General features: G+C 39.7%; 1 protein-coding gene across 1 annotated transcript; it reads right to left on the bottom strand.

Moving 5' to 3' along the window:
* Positions 1–1587: 1587 nt before the first annotated feature.
* LOC135535054 (NLR family CARD domain-containing protein 3-like) lies at positions 1588–5586 on the bottom strand. The gene is made up of 4 exons (XM_064961786.1): positions 4349–5586; positions 3899–3983; positions 3461–3689; positions 1588–3080 (listed from the first exon to the last, which is right to left on the bottom strand). Exons 1-4 carry the CDS (start codon positions 4414–4416, stop codon positions 1588–1590), a joined length of 1875 nt encoding a protein of 624 aa, XP_064817858.1. The 5' UTR covers positions 4417–5586.
* Between the last annotated feature and the right edge of the window lie 5556 nt (positions 5587–11142).

Genomic DNA, 11142 nt, shown 5'->3' on the forward strand with positions numbered 1-11142 from the left:
CCCTAGGCTTGGAATGTGTTGGTGCAGGGACGTGATTACATGTGGCAGGTATTGATAAGAGAAGAGAGCCATGGATTAGTGATGGAGGGGTTGAGGTCAGGTCACCTTACGGGAGACATAAAAGCTTATGGCTCGTATCACTAGTGTCCTGCCGAGCATTAAAGAACAATGTTCATACAGATATTTAGGAGGAGACGCAAACTCTGAGAACGGTTAAAAATTAGTGCTTGTGTGAAAATGTTTAAGTCTGAATGTATTGAAGAAAACACTTTGTTTGTGGTGTTATGTAACTTTCTCAATCATCATCATTCATGACTCATTCATGATTATTCATCATCATAGTAGCATCCACATGAATGTAGAAGTGTTCAGAAACATCTTCTATTCTTACTGACAATACAAGTGAAGTGACTCCAAAATTACAGGACATTATTCACCATTCAGTTTCTATTAGGAAATCATCTAAAACACATCCAAGACAAACTGCAAATTATTTCAACAAGTTTGTAGAATCACAAGCTTGATGTAATCACTGCAGGCAACGAATATTGGACCAAACACCAAACATTTGACTAAATAAATTTGTCCTAATACTGTATATACTTAACACTTTTTCAAACAGAATACATAAAGTGCTTTCATATCTAAATGGTGAAACAGATATATATTAAAATACCCTCAAATAAAAGTTGACATTATATACTGTCACCTCCTGTCACTGTAAGCTTCACTGTCCAAACACATATGGTGTGGACTATGTGTGTCTGGTAAACACATGTGGATCTGGTGAACAGTTATCACTTGTTGACCAACTACAGGAATACTGACCTCAGAGTCTCCAGTTTACAGTGGGGATTCCCAGTCCAGCAGAGAGCAGCTCCACTCCTGAATCCTTCAGGTCATTGTTACTCAGGTCCAGCTCTCTCAGGTGTGAGGGGTTTGACTCCAGAGCTGAGACCAGAGAAGCACATCCTTCCTCTGTGACTCCACAGTCTGACAGCCTGACAAAGAGATCATCATGACTTCACAATAACACTGTTAATTTAACACCAGTAGTGTAGAAGGACAATGGCAGATGCATTTGGTTTATTCTCTCAAATAACATATAGATTAATCTTAGATTTCCTATAATTGTATGGTCATATAGCTACACTAATGTGAACATCAATTAAAGTGTTCAACATGTTTTTCAATATACTATTATATACATATTATAATACATATTTTTCTCTAAACTGAATATTTGTTCCTGATGATTAGTTCTTAAATGTAATTTTATTTACTCACAGAACAGCTCTGGAGGCTTTGACCACTGGCAGCAGCCTCAGAAGACCTTCCTCTGATCTGGAGTATTTCTTCAGGTCAAGCACATCCAGCTCCTTTTCTGAAGTCAGCAACACAAAGACCAGAGCTGACCACTGTGCAGGTGACAGTTTGTCTTCTGAGTGACTTCCTGATCTCAGGTAGCTTTGAATCTCCTCCACTAGAGAATGGTCATTCAGTTCATTCAGACAGTGGAACAGATTGATGCTCCTCTCTGGAGAGGGATTCTCCCTGATTTTCTTCTTGATGTACTTGACTGTTTCTTCATGGCTCTGTGAGCTGCTTCTTGTCTTTGTCAGTAGACCTCGTAAGTGCTTCTGATTGGACTCCAGTGAGAGGCCCAGCAGGAAGCGGAGGAAAAGGTCCAGGTTTCCCCGTCTCACTTTGTAAGGCTTTATCCACAGCACTCTTGTAGACAGTAACTTTATGCTTGCCTCTGAACAGCAAAGAAAAGATACTGGACTTGGTTTGTAGTTTGTCCATTACATTCTCATTGTTGTTGATGAATGAGAGGAACACATATACAGCAGCCAGAAACTCCTGAATGCTCAGATGAACAAAGCAGTACACCTTGTCGTGGTACAGCCCACATTCCTCTTTAAAGAGCTGTGTGCACAATCCTGAGTACACTGAGGCTTCATTGACATCAATGCCAGCCTCTTTCAGGTCTTTTTCATAGAAAATCAGATTGCCCTTCACAAGCTGTTGAAAAGCCAGTTTTCCCAGTGACAGAATGCTCTCTTTATTCCAGTGTGGACCTGTCTCTTCTTTCCCAAGATACTTTTCATTCTTCTGTTTGGTATGAAACACCACAAGGTGTGTGTACATGTCAGTCAGAGTCTTGGGCATCTCTTCTCTCTTATGTTTCAGCATGTGTTCAAGGACTGTTGCAGAAATCCAACAGAAGACTGGAATGTGGCACATGATGTGGAGGCTCCTTGATGTCTTTATGTGTGAGATGATTCTGTTGGCCAGGTCCTCATCACTGAATCTCTTCCTGAAGTACTCCTCCTTCTGTTGGTCATTGAACCCTCGTACCTCTGTCACCTGGTGAACACACCCTGAAGGGATCTTATTGGCTGCTGCAGGTCGGGTAGTTATCCAGAGGAGAGCAGAGGGAAGCAGATTTCCCTTGATGAGATTTGTCAGCAGAACATCCACTGAGGTTGACTCTGTGACGTCACAACAAATCTTGTTCTTCTGGAAGTCTAGGGGCAGTCGGCACTCATCCAGACCATCAAAGATGAACAGAACTTTGTACTTGTCGTAGTTGGAGATTCTTGATTGTTTGGTTTCCATTGAGAAGTGATTAAGAAGTTCAATGAAAGTGTGTTCATCCCCTTTCATTAAATTCAGCTCCCGGAAAGGGAATGAAAATACAAATTGGACATCCTGATTTGCTTTTCCTTCAGCCCAGTCCAGAATGAACTTCTGCACAGAGACTGTTTTTCCAATGCCAGCGACTCCCTTTGTCAGCACAGTTCTGATAGGTTTGTCTTGTCCAGCTAAGGGTTTGAAGATGTCATTACATTTGATTGCAGTCTCTGGTCTTGCTTGTTTCCTGGTTGTTGTCTCATTCGGTCTCAGCTCATGTTCATTATTGACCTCTCCTGTTCCACCCTCTGTGATGTAGATCTCTGTGTAGATCTTATTGAGAAGTGTTGGGTTTCCTTGTTTAGCGATCCCCTCAAATACACATTGAAACTTCTTCTTTAGATTAGATTTGAGTTCACTTTGGCAAATCAGAGCAAGCTCATCTGAATGAAGAAATAACACATTGGATATTAATATTAGTCTGTTTTAATGCCTACAGTATTGTAGGACTGTTATACATTCTTACATTACAATAATGTATTATCTTAACTGACAGTATAAATGTGTAAATGTTTTCATAATGCATTACAGACTGGTGTGACTGATTATATTATTATTGGTATTATTGATGCTATTATTAATGTTCTCTCTCTATATATATAAATTAATCACAACACATCCCTGCTGCTACTTGATGAGGTCACTAGGTGTTGTGTTAAGGCTGCTACAATATCATTGAGTTACACAGCTACTTTAGCTGTACTTTAGCTACAGCTTTTAAATGTTATAAAACATCATTCAACATGAGGTAGACAGCTCTTACATTTCTCCAGTGTGTCAGCAAGCTCCATCTGGTTCATTTTCCTCAGGACGTGCAGTGTGATCTTCAGAGCCCCCTCTCTGGCACTGCTCTCCTGCTTCTCATCTTCAGCATCCACCACTTCCTTATCCTGCTTCTGACTCTCAAAGCATTCTGGGAGTTTTGGACTAAGAATCCTCTTGAACCTCTTCAGTTCATTCTTCACAAATGTCATAATATTCTCTTCAAGCAACTGAGATAAATAAAGTAAATAAGTTTAGAAAGAGAAGAAATGCTTTCTCATAAAAAAATTAACTGCTTTTTCAAGCGAAGGCCTTTTAAAATGGAAACGCTATTCATCCAGATGTGAAAATACTGCCCCCTACCCCAGAGAGGTTAATGCATGATTGACAGATTAACCTGAGGTAAACAAAAACAAATGTACATAACAGGACCACATACACTGAATATGGAGGCCAGGTCTGTTTGATGACTCTGGGAAGACTGACCACTGAGAGTCTCTGACTCTGATCTCTCCTGTTGGTTTCTGTGGACAAAACATGAGATTACATCTCCTCATCCAGGGAGTAAACACACACACACACACACACACACACACACACACACACACACACACACACACACACACACACACACACACACACACACACACACACACACACACACACACACACACACACACACACACACACACACACACACACACACACACACACACACACACACACAGGGAGGGAATGTTGTGTTTGTTTAATATTGTTTTAGGACTATGAAAATGGACCAAAGGATGAGCCTATGGATTATGAAAACAACAACAATAAATGGGAGAGGAGAAATGACTAGAGACAGTGTTGTTTAACTCACTGACCAGGACCCATGAGTTCTTCTTACATTTGTTCAGTAGAAAAGTCTCCCTCTCTAAAGTTTAGAGGAGGATTCATAGACCAGTCACTCTTCATGGACACAAAGCTGGGAACAGGGGGAGGGTGGTCTCTCCTGCTTGATTGGGCTTCAACACAACAGAGACAAACATTACATCTCTCATTTACTCTGAGCTCAGATGGAGAAACATAAGAAGAGTTTCATTCCACGCTATATACCCATTTTCAGAAACATTTGGAAATTAGCGTTTATTTCTTAGAGACATTTTGAAAGAGATTGGTGTGTTTTTTCACTATCTAATCATGGCATGGGGTAGCTCAATGACAGACATGTATTTGTTGAAAACTTATCACTTGTTGGTTTTATTTCAGAGAGACAAATAATCATGCAAAATTATATATCTGCCTCACTCAGAGAAATGAGAAGTACTGCTAGGTTTTACACAGTCAAATGTAACAAATAACTAAATATTTTATAGAGATAGGTACAAATGATACATTTGTGACATCAATTTAAAAAAATAATAACGTAAAAGATTAAATACAGTAGCATGAGATCTGTATGTAAAACATTTTCTTTTGAATTCAGCAGATGCTTTTGTCCAGGACCTGCTTTCCCAAAACCATCTTAAAGCTATGTTTATCATTAAAACCTTCGTAGGAGCATCGTTAAATATCTGAGTTGTTTCCCAAAACAATCTTAAAGCTATGTTTATCATAAAAAACCTTCGTAGGAGCTTCGTTAAATATCTGAGCTGTTTCCCAAAACAATCTTAAAGCTATGTTCATCATTAAATCCTTCGTAGGAGCATTGTTAAATCTCTGAGCTGTTTCCCAAAACCATCTTAAAGCTATGTTGATCATTAAAACCTTTGTAGTAGCATCGTTAAATCTCTGAGCTGTTTCCCAAAACCAATTGTATTAACGTAGAACAGCTGAGTGCATCGTTAAATCTCTGAACTGTTCCCCAAAATCATTGGTATTAACGTTGAACAACTGAGTGCATCGTAAAATCTCTGAGCTGTTTCCCAAAACCATTGGTATTAATGTAGAACAGCTGAGTGCATCGTTAAATCTCCGAGCTGTTGCACAAAACCATTGGTATTAACCTAGAACAGCTGAGTGCATCGTTAAATCTCTGAGCTGTTCCCCAAAATCATTGGTATTAATGTAGAACAGCTGAGGGCATCGTTAAATCTCTGAGCTGTTTCCCAAAACCATTGGTATTAACGTAGAACAGCTGAGTGCATTGTTAAATCTCTGAGCTGTTCCCCAAAATCATTGGTATTAATGTAGAACAGCTGAGTGCATCGTTAAATCTCTGAGCTGTTTCACAAATCCATTGGTATTAACGTAGAACAGCTGAGTGCATCGTTAAATCTCTGAGCTGTTTCCCAAAACCATCTTAAAGCTATGTTCATCATTAAAACCTTCGTAGGAGCATCGTTACATCTCTGAGCTGTTTCCCAAAACCATCTTAAAGCTATGTTCATCATTAAAACCTTCGTAGGAGCATCGTGAAATCTCTGAGCTGTTTCCCAAAACCATTGGTATTAATGTAGAACAGCTGAATGCATCGTTAAATCTCTGAGCTGTTTCCCATAACCATTGGTATTAACGTAGAACAGCTGAGTGCATCGTTAAATCTCTGAGCTGTTTCCCAAAACCATTGGTATTAACGTAGAACAGCTGAGTGCATCGTTAAATCTCTGAGCTGTTTCCCAAAACCATTGGTATTAACGTAGAACAGCTGAGTGCATCGTTAAATTTCTGAGGTGTAGCCCAAAATCGTTGGAATTAACGTAGAACAACTGTGCATCGTTAAATCTCTGAGCTGTTGCCCAAAACCATTGGTATTAACGTAGAAGAGCTGAGTGCATCGTTAAATCTCTGAGCTGTTTCCCAAAACCATTGGTATTAACGTAGAAGAGCTGAGTGCATCGTTAAATCTCTGAGCTGTTTCCCAAAACCATTGGTATTAACGTAGAAGAGCTGAGTGCATCGTTAAATCTCTGAGCTGTTTCCCAAAACCATTGTTGTATTAACCTAGAACAGCTGAGTGCATCGTTAAATCTCTGAGCTGTTTCCCAAAACCATTGGTATTAACCTAGAACAGCTGAGTGCATCGTTAAATCATTAAACATTAACGATTTCTGAAAATCGCAAATAAAATGAAAATAATGCGTCTGCTCTCAAGCTTAGCCTTTTCTTAACAACACTGTCATCTCAGATTTTCAAAAATGCTTTTAAACCATAGAAATTGACTAATTTGTGTAAGAGTATGCTAAGCTAGCTTAGCATTTTGAGTAGCATTTAGCACACAACATTTTCACAAAAACCAGACAACCAAATAAATAAAATCATTTACCTTTGAAGAGCTTCGGATGTTTTCAATGAGGAGACTCTCAGTTACATACCAAATGCACAGTTTTTCCTGAAAGCATCTGTGTGTAGGAGAAATCGTTCCGTTTTGTACATCGCATTTGGCTACCGAAACAAACCGAAAATTCAGTCACCTACAACGTCAAACTTTTTCCGAATGAACTCCATAATATCGACCGAAACATGGCAAACGTTGTTTGGAATCAATCCTCAAGGTGTTTTTTCACATATCTCTTCATTGATATATCGTTCGTGGAAGCTTGCATTCTTCTCTAAATTCCATGGAAAAATACTTGCAGCTGACTTTTGCGCACCAATTTCGCGCAGGACACCGGGCGGACACCTGGTAAATGTGGTCTCTTATGGTCAATCTTCCAATGATATGCCTACAAATACGTCACAATGCTGCAGACACCTTGGGGAAACGACAGAAAGGGCAGACTTACTCCTCTCGCATTCACAGCCATATAAGGAGACAATGGAAAACAGAGCCTCAAAAATCCTGCTCATTTCCTGGATGCCGTCTCATCTTGTTTTTGCCTGAAGCTCACGTTCTAGGGCACGCACAGAAAATATCTTGGTAGTTCTGGACACGTCAGAGTGTTTTCTTTCGAAAGCTATCAATTATATGCATAGTCGAGCATCTTTTTGTGACAAAATATCTTGTTTAAAACGGGAACGTTTTTCATCCAAAAATGAAATAGCGCCCCCAGAGCATCAAGAGGTTAATGTAGAACAGCTGAGTGCATCGTTAAATCTCTGAGCTGTTTCCCAAAACCATTGGTATTAACGTAGAACAGCTGAGTGCATCGTTAAATCTCTGAGCTGTTTCCCAAAACCATTGGTATTAATGTAGAATAGCTGAGTGCATCGTTAAATCTCCGAGCTGTTGCCCAGAACCATTGGTATTAACGTAGAACAGCTGAGTGCATCGTTGAATCTCTGAGCTGTTGCCCAAAATCATTGGTATTAACGTAGAACAGCTGAGTGCATCGTTAAATCTCTGAGCTGTTTCCCAAAACCATCTTAAAGCTATGTTCATGATTAAAACCTTCGTAGGAGCATCGTTAAATCTCTGAGCTGTTTCCCAAAACCATCTTAAAGCTATGTTCATCATTACAACCTTCGTTGGAACATCGTGAAATCTCTGAGCTGTTTCCCAAAACCATTGGTATTAATGTAGAACAGCTGAGTGTATCGTTAAATCTCTGAGGTGTAGCCCAAAATCATTGGAATTAACGTAGAACAACTGAGTGCATCGTTAAATCTCTGAGCTGTTGCCCAAAATCATTGGTATTAACGTTGAACAACTGAGTGCATCGTTAAATCTCTGAGCTGTTTCCCAAAACCATTGGTATTAACGTAGAACAGCTGAGTGCATCGTTAAATCTCTGTGCTGTTGCCCAAAACCATTGGTATTAACGTAGAACAGCTGAGTGCATTGTTAAATCTCTGAGCTGTTTCCAAAACCATTGGTATTAACGTTGAACAGCTGAATGCATCGTTAAATCTCTGAGCTGTTTCTCAAAAGCATTGGTATTAACGTTAGAACAGCTGAGTGCATCGTTAAATCTCGGAGCTCTTCCCCAAAATCATTGGTGTTAATGTAGAACAGCTGAGTGCATCGTTAAATCTCTGAGCTGTTTCCCAAAACCATTGGTATTAACGTAGAACAGCTGAGTGCATTGTTAAATCTCTGTGCTGTTGCCCAAAACCATTGGTATTAACGTAGAACAGCTGAGTGCATCGTTAAATCTCTGAGCTGTTTCCCAAAACCATTGGTATTAACGTAGAACAGCTGAGTGCATCGTTAAATCTCTGAGCTGTTTCCCAAAACCATCTTAAAGCTATGTTCATCATTAAAACCTTCGTAGGAGCATCGTTAAATCTCTGAGCTGTTTCCCAAAACCTTCTTAAAGCTATGTTCATCATTAAAACCTTCGTAGGAGCATCGTGAAATCTCTGAGCTGGTTCCCAAAACCATTGGTATTAACGTAGAACAGCTGAGTGCATCGTTAAATCTCTGAGCTGTTTCCCAAAACCATTGGTATTAACGTAGAACAGCTGAGTGCATCGTTAAATCTCTGAGATGTTTCCCAAAACCATTGGTATTAATGTAGAATAGCTGAGTGCATCGTTAAATCTCCGAGCTGTTGCCCAGAACCATTGGTATTAACGTAGAACAGCTGAGTGCATCGTTAAATCTCTGAGCTGTTTCCCAAAACCATTGGTATTAACGTATAACAGCTGAGTGCATCGTTAAATCTCTGAGCTGTTTCCCAAAACCATTGGTATTAAGGTAGAACAGCTGAGTGCATCGTTAAATCTCTGAGCTGTTTCCCAAAACCATTGGTATTAACGTAGAACAGCTGAGTGCATCGTTAAATCTCTGAGCTGTTTCCCAAAACCATTGGTATTAACGTAGAACAGCTGAGTGCATCGTTAAATCTCTGAGCTGTTCCCCAAAATCATTGGTATAAATGTAGAACAGCTGAGTGCATCGTTAAATCTCTGAGCTGTTTCCCGAAACCATTGCTATTAACGCAGAACAGCTGAGTGCATCGTTAAATCTCTGAGCTGTTTCACAAATCCATTGGTATTAATGTAGAACAGCTGAGTGCATCGTTAAATCTCTAAGCTGTTTCCCAAAACCATTGGTATTAATGTAGAACAGCTGTGTGCATCGTTAAATCTCTGAGCTGTTGCCAAAAAAACATTGGTATTAGCGTAGAACAGCTGAGTGCATCGTTAAATCTCTGAGCTGTTTCCCAAAACCATCTTAAAGCTATGTTCATCATTAAAACCTTCGTAGAAGCATCGTTAAATCTCTGAGCTGTTTCCCAAAACCATCTTAAAGCTATGTTCATCATTAAAACCTTCGTTGGAGCATCGTGAAATCTCTGAGCTGTTTCCCAAAACCATTGGTATTAATGTAGAACAGCTTAGTGCATCGTTAAATCTCTGAGGTGTAGCCCAAAATCATTGGAATTAACGTAGAACAACTGAGTGCATCGTTAAATCTCTGAGCTGTTGCCCAAAATCATTGGTATTAACGTTGAACAACTGAGTGCATCGTTAAATCTCTGAGCTGTTTCCCAAAACCATTGGTATTAACGTAGAACAGCTGAGTGCATCGTTAAATCTCTGAGCTGTTTCCCCAAACAATTGGTATTAATGTAGAACAGCTGAGTGCATCGTTAAATCTCTGAGCTGTTTCCCAAAACCATTGGTATTAATGTAGAACAGCTGAGTGCATCGTTAAATCTCTGAGCTGTTGCCCAAAATCATTGGTATTAACGTGGAACAACTGAGTGCATCGTTAAATCTCTGAGCTGTTTCCCAAAACCATTGGTATTAACGTAGAACAGCTGAGTGCATCGTTAAATCTCTGAGCTGTTTCCCAAAACCATTGGTATTAATGTAGAACAGCTGAGTGCATCATTAAATCTCTGAGATGTTGCCCAAAACCATTGGTATTAACGTAGAACAGCTGAGTGCATCGTTAAATCTCTGAGCTGTTTCCCAAAACCATTGGTATTAACGTAGAACAGCTGAGTGCATCATTAAATCTCTGAGCTGTTTCCCAAAACCATTGTTATTAACGTAGAACAGCTGAGTGCATCGTTAAATCTCTGAGCTGTTGCCCAAAATCATTGGTATTAACATTGAACAACTGAGTGCATCGTTAAATCTCTGAGCTGTTTCCCAAAACCATTGGTATTAACGTAGAAGAGCTGAGTGCATCGTTAAATCTCTGAGCTGTTTCCCAAAACCATTGGTATAAATGTAGAACAGCTGAGTGCATCGTTAAATCTCTGAGCTGTTTCCCAAAACCCTTGGTATTAATGTAGAACAGCTGAGTGCATCGTTAAATCTCCGAGCTGTTGCCAAAAATCATTGGCATTAACGTAGAACAACTGAGTGCATCGTTAAATCTCTGAGCTGTTTCCCAAAACGATTGGTATTAATATAGAACAGCTGAGTGCATCGTTAAATCTCTGAGCTGTTTCCCAAAACCATTGGTATTAATGTAGAACAGCTGAGTGCATCATTAAATCTCTGAGCTGTTGCCCAAAACCATTGGTATTAACGTGGAACAACTGAGTGCATCGTTAAATCTCTGAGCTGTTTCCCAAAACCATTGGTATTAACGTAGAACAGCTGAGTGCATCGTTAAATCTCTGAGCTGTTTCCCAAAACCATTGGTATTAATGTAGAACAGCTGAGTGCATCATTAAATCTCTGAGATGTTGCCCAAAACCATTGGTATTAACGTAGAACAGCTGAGTGCATCGTTAAATCTCTGAGCTGTTGCCCAAAACCATTGGTATTAACGTAGAACAGCTGAGTGCATTGTTAAATCTCTGAGATGTTGCCCAAAATCATTGGTATTAACGTGGAACAACTGAGTGCATCGTTAAA

The sequence above is a fragment of the Oncorhynchus masou genome, unplaced genomic scaffold (assembly GCF_036934945.1).
Source record: "Oncorhynchus masou masou isolate Uvic2021 unplaced genomic scaffold, UVic_Omas_1.1 unplaced_scaffold_439, whole genome shotgun sequence".
NCBI classification, from domain to species: domain Eukaryota; kingdom Metazoa; phylum Chordata; class Actinopteri; order Salmoniformes; family Salmonidae; genus Oncorhynchus; species Oncorhynchus masou.

Excerpts from the sequence above, each read along its gene's own strand:
- LOC135535054 (XM_064961786.1), bottom strand. The coding sequence starts at position 4,416 with ATGAAGAGTGACTGGTCTATGAATCCTCCTCTAAACTTTAGAGAGGGA. Across the intron at positions 3,984-4,348 it reads GACTTTTCTACTGAACAAAT|AAACCAACAGGAGAGATCAG; the intron begins GTAAGAAGAACT and ends TTTTGTCCACAG. Across the intron at positions 3,690-3,898 it reads ACCTGGCCTCCATATTCAGT|TTGCTTGAAGAGAATATTAT; the intron begins GTATGTGGTCCT and ends TATTTATCTCAG.